General features: G+C 42.6%; 1 protein-coding gene across 2 annotated transcripts in view; it reads right to left on the bottom strand.

Annotated features, from left to right (window-relative positions):
- The window catches only part of OXSR1 (oxidative-stress responsive 1), a 96,119-nt gene continuing 79,016 nt past the window's right edge, over positions 1,091-18,193 (bottom strand). For both annotated transcript variants that reach the window (NM_214342.1, XM_021068550.1), the window contains 7 exon segments: positions 1,091-3,835; positions 4,260-4,324; positions 5,722-5,790; positions 7,934-7,986; positions 8,655-8,719; positions 11,274-11,426; positions 14,482-14,517. In NM_214342.1, coding sequence (NP_999507.1) covers positions 3,761-3,835; positions 4,260-4,324; positions 5,722-5,790; positions 7,934-7,986; positions 8,655-8,719; positions 11,274-11,426; positions 14,482-14,517 — 516 coding nt within the window. In that variant the 3' untranslated portion in view covers positions 1,091-3,760.

Raw genomic sequence — 18,193 nt, 5'->3', positions numbered from 1 at the left:
AGCAATGCAGATCTTTAAGCCACTAATCGACGCCAGCGATCAAACCCTCAACCTCATGGTTCCTAGTCAGATTCATTTCCGCTGAACCATGACAGGAACTCCTCTTATTTGCCCTCTTAACTCCGCTCCCCACCAGTCTGCTGAAGGCTCCCCATGATGCTTTAAGCCCACAACTGGCTCTGTTCTTTGAGGGAGCCCTCCCAGGCACATCATAGCCCTAGAGACTTCCCTACCCTGTGGTCTCACTGACCTGGGAGGATGAGCTCAAAGTAGTATAGGTGCTGGTCTCTGACGTCCCTGAGCAGTCTGGTCACCTCCACTGTCTTCTAGGAGACTGCAGGGTAGGACCAGGTTGCTCTGGCCCTTCCTGTGAGATCCCACAGCCTGTCTCTCTCTTCTTCTCTCCTTGTACCTGCCTTCGGTCAAGGGCACAACTAAGACCAAAGAGAGGTGTAACAAGAGTGTTCTAACCACTGGAGCTGCATAAGCTGAATGAACACACAATCACTGGCAGTCACCTGTGTTGGTGTGTTGGTGTATAGGTGGGGGTGGGGGAGGGTATTCCACAAACATCGCCTATAGAGAAGCACTGGATGGTATCTCAAGTCTCTTTGAAGTCTGAGAAGGACTCTAGTAATAAAAATAGGGGATAGGAGTTCTGGTTTCTGCTCCAAAATGTAAACGGCTTGAAAGTTGTCACTCTGTTCCAGCAGATAAAAAGCTGAACAAACTGAAAAGCAACAGTTCTTAGATCTGTCAGAGACTCCCAAGGGCTTGAATCTGGGATCTTTCTCCTGCCCAGTAGCATGAGCAGAATTAAACACAGAATATCAGTGCTGGAGTTCCACATCCCACCCTAACAAATTTCCCTAGGCAGATAACTCTCTCTTCTGAGATTTCAGTTTCTCCATTTGTACAATGGTTTTAAGTTCTTCTAGATAATTTGTAGATTAACTCATGCTCTTTATCTTTTTTTAGTTAGTGGCTTTTCTCTCATCCCACGAAAATTGAAGTTAGTAGTGATATCTTGACCCACTTCCCACTGCTCCTACCAAAAGCCACTAAAGTCAAGAATCTTTCCACCAAGACAGACAATTTATTCTTTATTGATTAAAAATGAATGAAACATGCAGCAAAGTACAAAGTCAAAAGAGAAAAAAAAAGGGAAGGGGGAAAAGTCAAATATTTTACATCTTCCATAATCTAGTACACGACACAAGGAGGAACCTCCATTTAGTGATATACCATTATTCTGTCCTCCAGATTATTAGAATATGGGCTGGCTCTAGGATTTTGCTCAAAATGTAAGCAGGAAAAAAACCCAAGAAATCCATTAGTCATTTAAAAAGACCATACATTTCACAAATAGCATTGGCACATGTTACCTTGTGCTCAGTCAGTCCCTACCCCAGGGACCAGGGCATTCTGAGGCCCTAGGGAAACAGGTGAATCCTGAACCACCGCTGCTGGGGAGAAGTGAGGTTTGCTCACTAGGTCACGTGCTGTCCCACTTGGGAAGCTTCTGTTCACTCATTTTTTCAGCATCACCGTACAAGTCGGCAAAGGGAGTCCACCATACATCATGCAGAAGAAGAAATAACACTGTTCTGGGGCTTGGTATCTGGCTCCTAATTCCCAGCAGGGCAAAAGGTGAATGGAAAACAAAAAGAAAGCCCCAGCCCACTTCTATTGTCACAGCTGTCCCACTGCAGTTCAAAGATAACGGCTGGCTAGAGAAATTGAACAGGGGGATAGGCTGTTGCTTCCTCCAAGCCTAGGCTCTCAACCACCTCCAAATAAAAGGCAGAATAGTGATGCCACCACCCTTTGTATTCATAAATAAGTAGGTTATGATGGGCTGATTTGAAATCAAAACACACATTCCAAGGTAAGCCACTAGTCTGTACCAAAGACACTATCCCTTTTTCATTATTTACTCCTACCTTCCTGTCCTTGTTCCCCCAACCCTCTTCTAAAAAAAAAAAAAAGAAAAAAAAGAAAAAGAAAAAAGGAAAAGAGAAAGCTAAATATCTGTCCAGAAAACTGATCAATCTTTTCTTTCTCCAGGCTCAGCAGGCTCCTTCCTTTTACTAATCCTGCTGCAACCTTGGACTTTGGTATCTGAACATCTAATCTATTTTCCTCCCAACCCCCATCCCAAACCATCCCCTCCTTTTCTTGCCAACAGCCATCTTTTCCCAACAAGCCATTATATCCAGGGCAGGTGAAGAAAGCCCATGACTAAAACTACAAGCTCAGAATGAAACAAAACTGTAGCAAGTCAGTTGTAGGGAAAGCTTTCCCAGGTGCTCCAAGAGAAAACTAGGTAAAGCAATCTTGTTATTCACAGACCAACAATGCTGGAGGGCTACCACGATTCTCTAAGAAGCAACTCTCCCCTTTCCATGGGGCCAAAGCCCATCTTTGTGTGTCACTTTAAGGCCAGATTGAGGATCTGTTTTATTTACAAAACTTGTTAGGGCTATCTGCAGTTAGACAGATAGCCCTCACTACTAGGGCTGTGAAACAGTAGGAAAAAAAGAAAAATCAACTCCACTGATGATTCACATATTGCATTATGAGTGCTCTTTTTTAAACCTAGAGAATAATTTATATTATTTCTGTAGAAAATCAAAACGAACACTGTCTACTCATAAATCCTAAAAGTCACGGCACATGTGGTTTCACTTTCCATCTTGGGTCAGGTTCAGCGCACAGAAGTGTGGACCCCCTCCAAAGGGTCAGTGCAGGAGAGGGGGCAGAAGGCAGGCCTCTCTGGCCCAGTGTGAATCTCCTTTATTGCTGTAGAAATCTCAGCCTGCATTTCCTCAGGACTTGGAGGCCAGGCAAATTGATTTTCATGGGAGGATCAAGGAGCAGTTTTTCTTCAAATTTTTAAGGTTTGAAAATAAACACTTCCACAATGATATGAGTTATGATTTCTCCTGTTCAAAAACCTCTGCTGGGAAAATTCTCTTCCACAAGCCATTACTTGATGTTTTCTCTAAAAATAGTCCAAAGTTCCACTGTGAAGGATCCAATGGCTGATGTTCGATTACAGTCAGTGTTTTGCACCAGCTGAAGTTAAGGCTAGCAACCCTTTCTGGAGGGAGTAATGAAGAGGGGTGCCTGAGAGCAGCTTCAGCAAAATGCTTAGAAACGTCATGAACAAAACTAGAACACAGTTTAGGCTGCCTCCATCTGAGGCTGTGCTTTTTCCTAACATAGGTTGCTAGAATTCATAGCAGATACAAAAAGAAAAAAAAAAAAAAAAAATCACTAAATTAAATCCTCTGGGCTCCGGCTGAACAATCAACTCTGAAATGCTACTTCGGTGGTGAAGAGATATCCTAAGATGCCCACTCCTGTCAGGTGTGGGAGAGTAAGCAGGGTGAGGAGGCCCAACACAGCTGTTACTTTGCACCCAGCGCCATCACTGGAGTAAGGCAAGACTGACAGACCTCCCCTCTGGGCTCTGAGGCACCCAGGCCACTTCTTAGATGCAGGAAGACAGGGAACATGTGCAGTACGTTTACCAACGGAACTCCTTAAAGGGATGCTGGCCACTGGTGATCCAACTTTTCTTGCCCTATGGGAAAAAGGGTAATGATGGCAGGAAAAACATAAAGACAGACCTCTAAAGCTCCTAGCTGGGAGGTTTGTTGCTGGGTTCTTTGGCAGTAGTGGGTTTAGGCCAACAGAAGCAACAGAGATACGCATGTGTGGAATCTCCTTAGGCCGCCTCTTCCAGGGCTGTGTTTTAGCTGATGCTGAGCTGGGCAAATCCTATTAGTTTACTGTCATCAGGAATATCCGAGCCTTCAACACCAGATGCCTAAGAACCAAACAAAATGAGAAGCTGTGGCTAGTTATAAACAAAATTACAGGTGGCAATTAAAACTGATACGAGGACTGCAGGAGGGAGGGCAGTGGGGGACAGGTCCCTGGGATACAAACAAGAGGTTGATAATGGTATTTCTTCCAGAAAAGATGGAGTCTGGATACAAAAGTGGAATCAGGTTCATTAACAATCTCTCTTGAGAATAAATAATCAAGGGCCTTGGGTAGGAGGCTTTCTGGAAGGAGAGGAGAAGGGAAGCTACTGAGGGAGACATCAGCTCAAGGCACTGGGGAAGCTAAACAAACACAATCCACCATCTTTTAATACTCTTATCACTCAAAGAATAGGGAAGTTGGTCTGAGGAGGCCACTGGTGTGCAAAAGGTGAGATGGTTTAACAAGAAGAAAGGGATGAATACCAGTTTGAAAGTGACAGAACGATTTGACTGGGGTTCTTCCACAATTTTCTGCAAATTAGCTGCCACTGTAATCATACAAACAGAGAAAGTAATGAGAAACTCAGTAAATACACTTTCAACCTTATTTAAAAAATTTAAATGGTAATTCAGAATCTTCTATATCAAAATAGAAGCAGAAAGATAAATCACTCCCCGAACAGAAGTTTTTTCCTATTTTTAATTTTTTTTTTTTTTTTTTTTTTTTTAGGGCCGCACCTGTGGCATATGGCAATTCCCAGGCTAGGGGTGAACTGGCGTTACAGCTGCCAGCCTAAGCCACAGCAACACTGAATTCTTAACCCACTGAGCAAGGCCAGGGATCGAACCTACATCCTCATGGACACTAGTCAGATTTGTTACTGCTGAGCCACAACGGAACTCCAGAAAGGTTTTTTTAAAACTCAACTCCAAGTAGCAAAATAAATCTTGATTCACTGAGAAATTAACTTTAAGATGCTATATTAAATTAGGAAAGACACTCAAGTGAAAGAGGCATGATTTGCCTATTTGTTGGGCAGAAAACCCTTGAATGGGAACTGGCCAGCTATGGCCCTCGGCTTGTTTCTGTTCTGTGAGCTAGGAATGGTTTAAAAACAGACACTTGGGGTGAGGTGAGGGGTGGGGGTGTGGGCAAAAAAATAACAGACACTGTATGTGGTCCACATATAGCAGACCTTAAACTATTTTGCCCTTTGAAACTGCTGACTTGCCCTAGATGATAGCCTTTTCCTTTAGTAATATGCACCCATGGCCTGACTGTGCCTTTTCTTATTTCCTGTTTTTTTGTTTTTGTTTTTTGTCTTTTTGCCATTTCTTGGGCCACTCCCTCGGCATATGGAGGTTCCCAGGATAGGTGTCAAATCAGAGCTGTAGCCACTAGCCTACGCCAGAGCCACAGGTACTCAGGATCCGAGCCAAGGCTGCAACTTACACCACAGCTCACGGTAACGCTGGATCCTTAACCCACTGAGCAAGGCCAGGGATCAAACCTGAAACCTCATGGTTCCTAGCTGGATTCGTTAACCACTGCGCCACGACAGGAACTCATTTCCTGTTTTTTTTTAGGACTAAATCTCTAATGATTTTTGCTTATCTCTTAGCTCCATAAGGGTTGCGTTTATCCTTCAAAATGGATTAGGTACGGCCAAGCTTACTCTAACTTATGACTTCTGTCATGGTTTCTAGCAGAGTCTCCCAGAGGCCTGGGTAAGTTTTCATTTACTATCATCAGGGGTCACAAAGGAAACTCAGAAACGAGATTTTCTTTTTTATAAGAACCTGTCCCCTGTACCTGTTATTCCACAAAACTAAGAACCATTCCAAGAACCATTAGACCTACTCAGGGGAATAAAAGTCTGGTTTTCAGATCCTAAGTATATATGCAGAGACATGGGAACACAAGAGCAGAACGCAAAGTAGTTACCTATTACTAAATCCCTTCCATCGACGAGGCCAGCAGAAATGAGTTCCTGGGAGACACCCTCTGCTGTATCTGTAAGGACAAAGAAGAAGGTCTCCAGTTCCTGTGCCTGCGTGTCCCTGCTAACTCCTAGAGCTGGTGTTGGCATGGCCAGAGGCTAGCTGCTAAATCCACAAAACCATGACGGCAGGTGGGACTTCCTCCCACACAAAGGTTTTTGCTGCCACCAGGATTATCTCAAGTGAGGGACTCTCACAGGTCTAGCTAGAAGGCAGAACCTGTAACAACCATAAGGCAAATATAGGCTCAATGTAAAGATAACTTTCTAAACGATGGCATAATTTAGATGAGTTCTTGTCCTTGTCAGAAGAGCACCTGATAGTGATGCTGCAGAGGAAACTACTAGTCTGAAGTCAATCCTGGACCCAAGCCCTATGAGCTCGGAGACACGACAATGAGTGTGTGACATCTCCGGGGCTAATAAAACAGAATAATTTAGTCTCAAGTAAATCTTTTTTTTTTTTTTTTGTCTTTTGTCTTTTGTCTTTTTAGGGTCGCACCTGCGGCATATGGCGTTTCCCAGGCTAGGGATCTAATCAGAGCTGTAGCCGCTGGCCTACACCACAGCCACAGCAATGCCAGATCGGAGCCATGTCTGCAACCTACACCACAGCTCATGGCTATGCTGGATCCTTAACCCACTGAACGAGGCCAGAGATCGATCCAGCAACCTTATGGTTCCTAGTCAGATTTGTTTCCACTGTGCCATGATGGGAACTCCCCAATTAAATCTTAAGAGAACAAATTGTAATCTCTTCTCTTTGGGGATTACACTCAAAGTTTTTTTGCTAAAAAACATTTTCTTTTTTATTCTGATGGGCTTTCCTTCATATCTTGTTTTTACTCCAGGTAGTACAATCTGAGCAATGGGTATATAACTAGAAACTAAAAAGATGAGGACAGAGTACCATCAGTTAACCTCATCTCCAAATGATTCCTTCCTGATGGCTAAAGAGAACCCCTGGAGGGAATGGGAGGACCTCTACTTGTACCAATGAGCAGTGATTTGAAATCGTACCTTAAAATGTGACTGTCTGGCTTTAAAAAGGAAAACAGAAACACCTCTGTACATATGCATTTGTTCTTTGCATTTGAGAGTGAGCTGCTCATGATACAGAGACAGCGGGAAGAGTAAGAAAGGCACATAGGACAGATACTCGCTGGCTTCGGGCCACTTCCCAAGAAAGAATCCTGAGTAACGAAGGCAAGAGAGAGAGAATATGCCTTGTTTGTGGGGAGAAGTTCATGGCCAGAAACGATGCATGACAGGGCATAGCTTCAGCTGGGGAGGAAGGGCATATGAAGCCCTGCTGCTTCTTTGCTGTCAGAGAGGACAACCATATTCAGTGATAAGAGCAGGAACTGTGCACCAACAGATTTGGGTATGAATTCCAGCTACATCTCTTCTCAGCTATGTGAACTGTAACCAGTTACTTTACTCTCTCTAAGCCTTCATTTGATCAACTATGCCATGGAGACATAACCTTCCTTTAAGAGCTGTTCTGAGAATCTAATAAGATACTGCTTAACACGATGCCTGCTGTATGGTAAGGAGCAAATCAGAGCTATATTCATTACTGTTTGTACTATACTCAGTTTGCTAAATGAGGTAGTAATAAATGAACTGCACTTTTTTGGGCCACAGCCATGACATGTGGGAGTTCCCTGGCCAGGGATCAAATCCATGCCACGGCTGTAACCAGACCCACAGCAGTGACAATGCCAGATCCTTAACCTGCTAAGCTACCAGGGAACTCCTGTACCAGGAACCCATGAACTTTTTTTTTTTTTTTTTTTTTTGCTTTTTAGGGCCGCACCCACGGCATATGGAGGTTCCCAGGCTAGGGGTCAAATTGGAGCTGTAGCTGCTGGCCTATGCCACAGCCATGGCAACTTGGGATCTGATCTACATCTGCGACTTAAAGCACAGCCCACAGCAACACCAGATACCCGACCCACTGAGTGAGGCCAGAGATCAAACCATATCCTCATGGATACTAGTTGGATTCATTTCTGCTGCACCACAATGGGAACTCCAAACCAGGAACGTTTTTATCTTTAAGAGCAAAATATATCTAATGGATAGAAACTTCACACACATTTCCTTAAATGACAAATGAGAGGTTATTTTGTTTTCAATGTTTTGATGCCTCACCTCTCCCAGGAGTAAATTCGAATCGAATATCATTTAGTTCTTTTTTTGAATTCCTATGAAAGAAAAAAAAATGTATTAAATGAGTTCTGAATTTATTTGTACAAATTATGCCTACATATACCAGCAAACTTTGCCTCCAGAAACATCTTTCTGACCATAGAATCATATGATTTGTCCTAATGAGCTCACATTAAGGGCTCAGAGCAAACAACTGAGTGATCATCTAACTGTCCTATAACCCTTCTAATTTATGTCCTTGCCATTCTTCTTCTTCTTCTTCTTTTTTTTTTTTTTTTTTTTTGCCTTTTCTAGGGCTTCTCCCATGGCATATGGAGGTTCCCAGGCTAGGGGTCCAACTGGAGCTGTAGCCGCCGGCTTACGCCACAGTCACAGCAACGTGGGATCTGAGCCGTGTCTGTGAACTACACCACAGCTCACGGCAATGCCAGATCCTTAATCCACTGAGCAAGGCCAGGGATCGAACCCGCAACCTCATGGTTCCTAGTCGGATTCGCTAACCACTAAGCCACAATGGGAACTCCGAGGTCGCTATTATTTCTGACGGAAATAATATACCTGCAAGCAAACAGCACTTGACACTGGGAGGATGCACAACCCTACCCAGCTGCTCTCAGGCACATATTACTAGAAGGAGTAACTTACAAGGAGAAATGAGCTTATTCAGAGTATTCAGAAAAAAAACAACAAAATGTCTGCTTACCGTAACCTTAGTACTAGACTGATTGGGATCTTGGTTTCTTGTGAACCTGCTCCTGAAGACTGAGCCTAAAAAAGCATTGAAAAGTATAAAGTCATTGCCTGGACTATTAAGTGTGGACGTGACTAATGTTCGTCAGTAGAGGACTTGTCCACTCAGCAGCATTTTCCTCACCTCCAGATGTGACTATCCTAGTCCCTAGGACACTCTCTGCTGTGGGAAGACATGTACTGCAAGGCAGTAACAAGAACTGAATGTCAGCCCGAGTCAGACACAAGTACAAAGGCAATTCTCAAACCCACGTGAAATTCCATACACAGCCACACTGCAATGCTGTATTTTTCAGAACCCTGTTCCCCTCCACAAGGGAAGAGAACATGAAGCTGGGTTTTTCCCTTTAAAAATCTGCCAGGAAGTTTCTGTGTGGCACAGTGGGTTAAGGATCTGGCATTGCCATAGCTGTGGTGTAGGATCGTTCCCTGGCCAGGGAACTTCCATATAGCGCAGATGCAGGGGGCCAAAAAATCTGCCAGTGTATCATACAACACATTAGGTAGGGTCTAAACTGGCTTGCCCTGGGGAATCCATCCAAGCTGGAATTTCTAGGTCTTTAAGGACTAAACTAACACTTTCTGAAAGCTATACAGCTGTCCCTGGAGGATATACATTCTATTTAAGCCCTTTATAAAATGAATCCAATCTTTCCATCAGTTTTCATAAGATAATCGCCTCTTTTCCCACATGATGGACAGAAATGGAAAGCTTGGGCGAAGAAAAGGTGAAATGAAGTTAGAACATGTCCAAGTGGAAGTGCTCTGAGTAGGGGTCTCTTAAAGCAGAGCACCACTGGGATGCGGAAGAAAACATCTACATTTCCATTTTTTTTTCTTCTCACCTGAATTTTGGGAAAAAATAAAACAAAAACATCGGCATTATTTAATAAATGAATAGACTCTGGAACTCTTACTCTCACCATGGAGCACAGGGTCACGTACTGCAGACAGTATTTGAAGTTTCCTGAGGGAAGTGTAGGGGCTACAGAGCATGGAGATTCCCAGGGGACCCCCATTCCCTCTGCAACTTTCACTGTGCTCTGATTTAATGACGTCTCTGTGTGCCTGATTGTGCAGATTCACAGATTACATCACCAGATTTCAATAAAATCAACCCCCACAAAACTGAGAAGTATTTTTTTTTGGCCATGCCCTCAGCACATAGAAGTTCTAGACCAGGAATGGAACCCCTGCCACAGCAGAAATCTGAGCCACTACTGGGACAATGCTGGATCCCCAACCCACTGAGGCACTAGGCAAGTCTTGACAAGTATCTTTTTCTTTCTACAGCCGCCCCTGCAGCATGAGGAAGTTTCCAGGCTAGGGGTTGAATTGGAGCTGCAGCTGCTGGTCTGCGCCACAGCCACAGCCATAGCAATGGCAGATCTGAGCTGTACCTGTGACCTACGTTGCAGCTCATGGCAACACCAGATCCTTTAACCCAATGAGCAAGGTCAGGGATGGAACCCCCATCCTCACCGATATTTGTCAGGTTCTTAACCTGCTAAGCCACAATGGGAACTCCGACAAGTACCTTAAAAAGATAATACAGGAAAATCACAGCTCAGAGACAGATTAAAGTAAACAGAAAAGCCAAAAATGATCCTTAGTGCCAGCTATATTCTGAACTTGATCATAATAATGACCTAATAAAAAGCTGACAAGACAGGGCCCCTCTTCTCCTTCACTTCTCCTGGCCTGGCTGGAGAAGGCCCTCCCTGCGGGGGTTCGGAGTAGGGGTCAGGGGAGCCCCTCTTGTTGCGGTCCAGTCCTCAGGTTGGTGCCCTCACCCACCACCCCACCCTAGAGCTTCAGGACCTCCCTTAGGTGCAGGTGGTTCCTGTTCCCCTTGGGTTCTCACTGTGGTGGTTCACCAGGGAGCAGCTCTCTTGAGGGGTCCAGCCAGTAAGGCAGGCAGGCCTGTTCCTCCTGTGGGGCCGGGTGCCACTGGGTAGTGCTCTGGTCCTGGTCCTCCTCGCTGCTTGTGGGGCGCATGCGGTGGGCCATGCAATGTGAATGGAGGCCATCACCCTTTTCAGACAAGTGCCTCCACTCCCCCCAATCTCCGCCATGAGGCAGCATGGGCTTTGCTCACCCCAGGCTTCCCCACACTGCGAACTACACCACCCAGCCCAAGCCCAGCTGGGAATGGTGCCTCTTGGGCTTCTGTGGGCAGAAGGGGAGACAGTGGGTGGGGGATGACGCAATGGGTGAGAAAGCCCCCTCCAGGGTCCCAAGAAGGAGCCTCCGGTGCTGGGCCTCCAAGTCTCCCCAACTGCTGCCCCTTAAGTGTGCAGTGGTGCAGTGCAACTGCCAAGGCTTGGGCAGAACCCCTTGCCGATGCATCAGGGGAAAAGTGCTGACGCCCGCTAAACTTTTGTTGGATATTTCCAACATTAACTTATTTTGTTGCTTAAGAACCTCTGCCATCCTTGTCAGACTTTCTCGTTTGCATAAAAGTAAAACTGTGCAAATAGAACTTCTGCCTTGTTTCAGAACCTACCTGGACCTCGACCTTCTCCCCCAGGTGGTCCTCCTCCCCCACCCAGGGCCCCGCAGCACCACCTACCTGGGCTGCCTGCACTGGAGCCAACTCTGCAGCAGGCGGCAGGGAGACCGGAGTCAGCTGCGCAGGCATCTGCCCTGCGGACTGAGGTAGATGAGCAGAAATCTGTTCTGGAACTTGGAGTAAAGTACCCACAGGGTGCGTGGTTGAAAACAGCTGTAACAAAAACACACAGGCAGTGCTGAGCCGTGTCTGCGACCTAGACCACAGCTCACTGCAACGCTGGATTCTTAACCCATTGAGCAGGCCAGAGATTGAACCTGCATCCCCATGGATTCTAGTCAGGTTTGTTAACCACTGAGCTGCATTAGAAGCCCCCTGTTTTTAAGAACTTTTTGAGGTGTAATTTATGTCCCATCAAATTCACCAATTGTAAGTACACAATTCAATGGTTTTTCAAAAAGATTGGGAGTTAACACCACAGTTAACTCCCAATCTCACACTTAGCCCCTAGGCAACCACTGATCCACCCTCTGTCTCTACCAATATGCCTTTTTCCAAACAAAAGAAACAACGTATAAACAAAATCATACAATGTATGTTCTTTTGTGTCTGGCTTCTTTCATTTAGCAGTTTTTTGATTCAGTCATGTTGTAGCAGATATAAGTAGTTCCCTATTTTCCCCTTCTTTGGGTTCACTGTATCACATTTATTTTAACACTACCATTTTTTTTTTTTTTTTTTTCTTTTTTGGCTGCCCGGTGGTATGTGCAGTTCCCAGGCCAGGGATCAGGCTGGGAACTGAACCTATGTCTCAGTGCTCGCAAGAGACCCCTAATCCCACCGCGCCACAGCAGCAACTCCATGTTTATTTTAAACTGCATTTATTCTATCCCCTTTGCCTAGCAAAACAGCACCTATAAAATACAAACTTAAGTTATGAAGTACAAAATAACAGAAGTAACATACTTTTATGTTAGGGACCCTCCATTACTTACAGAAAAAGAAAATCAACCAATGATTCCTTAACTTATCTGAAATGCTGTTTGAAATGGATGTGAAGCTTTATAATTAACATAAACATTAAATATTACTTTGGACGTTTGAAATATTTCATAAATTTTAATTATGTAATAGGAAAAAAGATTGATTCTGAGTATAAAACAAGATATTCAAAATTATAAGTTAGTGGGGAAAACAAAATCAATGCAACAGCTAAAATTTAGAGTTAAAGGAGGAAAAAATTAAAAGGGCAACGAGAGGTCTAACAGCTGTTATTAAAGTAATATCAAAGAAACAAGGAAGTAGAAAGTTCCCATTGTGGCTCAGAGAGTTAAGAACCCATCACAGCGTCCATAAGGATGAGGGTTCAATCCCTGGCCTCACTCAGTGGGTTAACTATCTGGCATTGCTGCAAGCTGCGACAGGTTGTGGATACAGCTCAGATCTGGTGTTGCTGTGGCTGTGGTGTAGGCTGGCAGGTGTAGCTCCAAAGCAATCCCTAGCCTGGGAATTTCCATGTGCCGCAGGTGCAGTCGATCAAGTTAAAAAAAGGAAAAGAAAAAAAAAAGAAAGAGAGACAAGGAAGTAAAATTTTGTGTTCACTTAGCTTCATAGGAAACCGAAAGTTACTAACTGGCTCTGGTTTTTGGTAGAAAAACAGAACTTTAAGATTAATTTTGAGGAGTACCCATCGTGGCTCAGCGGAAACAAAACTGACTAGCATCCAGGAGGATGCAGGTTTGATCCCTAGCCTCGCTCAGTGGGTTAAGGATCCAGTGTTGCTGTGAGCTGTGGTGTAGGTTGCAGACGCGGCTCGGATCCAGTGTTGCTGTGGCTACAGCTCTGATTCGATCCCTAGCCTGGGAACTCCATACACTGCAGATGGTGTGGCCCAAACACACACACACACACACACACACACACAAAAGATTTTTTTTTAAATGTTTATAATTATCAGCACTATTTCAAAAAAGACAGTGGCCTCCAAACTGCATGCACATATACGTTTACCTCTAAGACAGAAAGGTTATACAATACAAAGTAATGAGAGGATGTGAAGAGACTGGAACTTTGTGCACTGCAGATTGGAATGTAAAATAGTACAGCCATTACGGAAAACAATACGGTGGTTCCTCAAAAAAATTAAAAATAGAACTATCATATAATCCAGCAATTCCCTTCTGAGTATAGCCCCAAAAGAACTGAAAGCAGGGACTCAAACAAGTACTTGTACAGCCAAGTTCATTGCAGCATTACTCACAAGGGCCAAAAAGTAGAAGAAACCCTAATGTCCATTAACAGATAAATGGGTAAGCAAATGTGGCACACACACATGTATTATTCAGCGTTAAAAAGGAAACAAAGAGGAAATGTTACACAGATGACCCTTGAGGGCATTATACCAGTTAGGAAAATGCAAGATGCCAGTTAGGAAAGGACAAATACTCTATGATTCTACTTATATGAGGTACCTAGAGTAGTCAAATTCAGAGTCAGAAAGTAGAACGGATGTTGCCAGAGGCTGGGGGGAGAAGAGAATGGGGAGTCACTACTTAACAGGTACGGAGTTTCATTTTACAAGGTGAAAAGAATTCTGGAGATGGCTGGTGCTGACGGTTGTACAACACTGTGAATGTACTTTAATGCCAGTGAACTGCATACTTAAAAAATGGTTAAGATGGTTAATTTTATGTTATGTGTATTTTATCATAACTTATTATTAGTAGGCTCTCCTATCACACTGAGGCAATAACTACAGATATCAGAATCTATTTGACAAGAGAAGAGGCCAAGGAAAAAGGTGGCATATGACAAATTCCTGGACAGATTAATACACAAAGCCTACTTTCCACTTAAGCAGCCTAAGATAAAAACAGCACTTCATAAAATCAAGCAAGAAAGGAAGAACATTCTGTCTGGGTCCTTAGGCCAACTTTAAAAATTAGTGTAGTGGCACCACTTTACTGCAAAGGTCCATTCAAACTCAGAATCGATACTGGTAAATTTTTTTTTTTGGCTGCACCTGCAGCATGTGGAAACTCCTGGGCCAGGGATTGAATTCAAGTCGCACTGTGACTTATACCACAGCTGTGGCAACGCCAGATCCTTAACCCGCTGTGCCACAGCAGGAACTCCTCTAATAAAATCTGACTGGCATAAATTCTCATTTCCATTTGGGTACATACCAAAAAATGTGCTTAATGTTAAAACCAAACCAAACCAAAAAAAGCACACATACTTTAACGATTCAATAATCATATCTACTTACCTCAGAATTTGTTAATGACTCTTTCACTCTGGGAGACTAAAAAAAATACAAAAAAAGGAGGCTTGTTAACTTTGACAACTCAGGTTACTTGTAGTCAGTTCCAAACTGCATGCATGGAATGCTGAAATGCAAGTCAACTCCATTTCATTCTGATCAAGCAAGAAAGGAAGAACATTCTCATTCTTTAACTCATCGGTAATTCTAGTGAGAGTTTTCTGGAAAAAGAAAGCTGTCATGATACTACTGTATTCTTTGTTCAGGTAGCCTCTAATGCATCAATATACTTATGCTATTTTAAGAGTTCTGAACTTGAGGTTCATAAGCAAACATAATGAGACTAATTTCTCAGGCAGTATGGAGATCACATTCTTCAAAGTATAATTCTTTCTACTAATCATCAACATATTAAATGCATAGTATCTCAAACCAATGTAAACATTCAAGGTAATTATCCAATACATTCTCAAAGCAGAGTAATTCTGATTATGGACTTTAATGAAGAAATCTTTTTTTTTTTTTTTTTGTCTTTTTAGGGCTGCAACCAAGGCATATGGAAGTTCCCAGGCTAGGGGTTGAATTGGAGCTGCAGCTGCCGGCCTACGCCACAGTCACAGGCAAGGCTGGACCCAAGCTGCGTCTCCCACCTGAGGGAGTCTAGGGATTAAACCTGTGTCCTAATGGATACTAGTTGGGTTCGTTAACTGCTGAGCCTTGATGGTAATTCCTAATGCAGAAATCTTAAGCCAAAATTGAAATACCAATTATAATCTTTCATTTGAAAAATCTAAGCTAAATTGATTTAGTAAATCTTAAATTAGTAGTAATTCTGGAGCAACGTCTATTTAGATCTTCTCACCATTTTTCAGTTGTACTGTTTTCTGATATAAAGCTGTATGACCTGTTTGTACATTTTGGAGATTAATCCCTTGTCAGTTGCTTCATTTGCAAAGATCTCCAATTCTGTGGGCTATCTTTCGTATTTTTTATGGTTTCCTTTGCTGTGCAAAAGTTTTTTTTTTTCTTTTTTGCTTTTTAGGGCTGTTCCCAAGGCATATGGAGATTCCCAAGCTAGGGGTCCAATTGGAGCTACAGCTGCTGGCCTACACCACAGCCACGCAGGATCCAAGCCATGTCTGCAACCTATACCACAGGTCAAGGCAACGCCAGATCCTTAAACCACTGAGTGAGGCCAGGGATCAAACCTCCAACCTCATGGTTCCTAGTTGGATTTATTGCTGCTGCACCACTGCGGGAACTCCCTGCAAAAGCTTTTAAGTTTAATTAGGTCCTGTTTGGTTATTTTTGTTTTTATTTTCCTTAGGAAGTGAATCAAAAAAGACAATGCTGCAATTTATGTCACAGAGTGTTCTGCCTATGTTTTCCTCTAAGAGTTTTAAAGTATTCAGCCTTACATATAGGTTTGTAATCTATTTTGAGTTCATTTTTGTGTATGGTGTAAAAACACAAGTTAGTAGAAATTCTCAATATAGGCACTAGGGAATACAAATACCAACAAGTGTCAATTTATGATAAGTTCTACCAAGTATAAATTTAGACTTCTTATAAAGGTCAGTTTAGGTTTTTAAAATTTTTATTACCATTTTATTATGGAGACTCAAGATTCAGGCAATAGCTAATGTATATATAAAAGTATATGGCCAACACAAAATCTTTTACAAAAAACTTTATATTTGGAAATAATTTTAAACATAGAGAACTGTTAGAATAAGAACAATACAAAGAATACTGCTATACTCTTTACCCAGATTTATCCATTACTAAACTTTTCCCTCACCACTTTTTTAGTGCTTCCTTTTTAATATATATATAATATATATATAAAAAATACATATATATAAAATCAATTCTGTACCATTTTGAGAATAAGATACATATAATCATAGCTGTTTACCACCACATAGTCACTATTTCTTTCTTTTCCTCTTTTTTTTTGGCTGCACTTGCAGCATGTGGAAGTTCCCAGGTCAGGGATTGAAGCAGTGATCCAAACCACTGCAATGACATCAGATCCTTAACCTAATGAGCCTCAAGGGAACTCCCAGTATTTCTTTCTTTCTTTTTTTTTTTTTTTTTTTGTCTTTTTGCCTTTTCTTGAGCCACTCCTGTGGCACATGGAGGTTCCCAGGCTAGGGGTCTAATCGGAGCCGTAGCCACCGGCCTATGGCAGAGCCACAGCAATGTGGGATCCAAGCCTTGTCTGCAACCTACACCACAGCTCACGGCAACGCCAGATCCTTAACCCACTGAGCAAGGGCAGGGATCGAACCCGCAGTCTCATGGTTCCTAATCAGACTCATTAACCACTGCGCCACGAGGGGAATTCCAACCTCCAGTATTTCTTAAGAATAGGGATAGTCTCCTACATAACTTCACACAACTAAAGTTATCAAATTCAATAAGTTTTAAAAATAACACTCTAATTTAATAATCCAACTTCTCCAATGACTTCCTAATATCCTTTAGAACCTTTGTTGTTCTAGTTCAGGATGCTGTCTGGTATTATGTACTGAAGTTAGTCATCATGTCTCTCTAGATTTTTTTTTTAAAGAGCTGTACCCATGGCATATGGAAGTTTCTGGACCAGGGACTGAGTCCGAGATGCAGCTGCAACCTACACAACAGCTGTGGCAATAGTAGACCCTTTAACTCACTGTAATGGGCCATGGATCGAACCTGAGCCTCCTCAGTGACCCAAGCTGCTGCAGTTGGATTCTTAACCCATCATGCCACAGCAAGAACTCCTGCATTTTTTCAGTTTGGCACATAATCATTGCTCTTGCCTACTACACACTCCACTTGAATAGAATATTCCTAGCTTGTGGTCTGTCTGTTCCCTCATGTTTCAGACTTAAATGAATTCTGCATAGTGATGGATCCTTCCTATGGTATCATATCTTAGGCAGCCACATATTCCTCTGCCCCTCATATGTGATGCTAATTTTAGCCGCCTAGCCAAAGTATTTTCCAGTTTCTCAGGTATGCAGTAGCTATTTTTTCCCCACGCAACTAATGGGCAATCTGTAGCGAGACAACTTAAGACCTTGTAAATATTCTGTTCCTACATATTTATCAATCACTGATGATACTTGTCCAATTCAATCTTTACAATTGTTTTATGATAACTGTGAAATGATGAATTTCCCCATTCATTCCTACATTTACCAGTCAGCACTGGTGGGTTTACTGTAATGAAAAGTCATCCCGTTTCCCCCATTTACTCATATATCTAATTATCACTGGCATAAACATATAGATTTCTTTTTAAATAATTTATAACCACAATTGATTTTGGTGGTTAAATTATCCCTAATTTGGCCAGTGGGAGCTCCTTCAACCTGACTCTTATATTATTAAGAACTTTTCTTTAAATAAAAAATTTTTCTTTCTGTCAAAAGAAGATACTCCAGATTTATCATGTGATATCCTGCTTACACTCTGGAAATCAGACATTTCTCTAATGAGCCCCTGTTTGTTTAGTAGAGAACGACATTAGAAACCAAGATTTTGGCATAAGGCGTGCTTACTGTTACTGCTTTCCAGATGCTCTGCATATCTGATAATCTTTGTTTGGATGCTAGACACTGAATTTTACCTTGTTGCATGCTGATAATTTTGTATTTCTATAAGTCTTCTTAAGCTTTGTTCTAGAATACAGTAATGTTACTTGGAAGTGGTTTAATCCTTCTGGATC

Source organism: Sus scrofa, chromosome 13, assembly GCF_000003025.6.
Source record: "Sus scrofa isolate TJ Tabasco breed Duroc chromosome 13, Sscrofa11.1, whole genome shotgun sequence".
NCBI lineage: Eukaryota > Metazoa > Chordata > Mammalia > Artiodactyla > Suidae > Sus > Sus scrofa.
The sequence above is the reverse complement of the archived record's forward strand: the minus strand, read 5'-3'. Positions and strand labels throughout refer to the sequence as shown.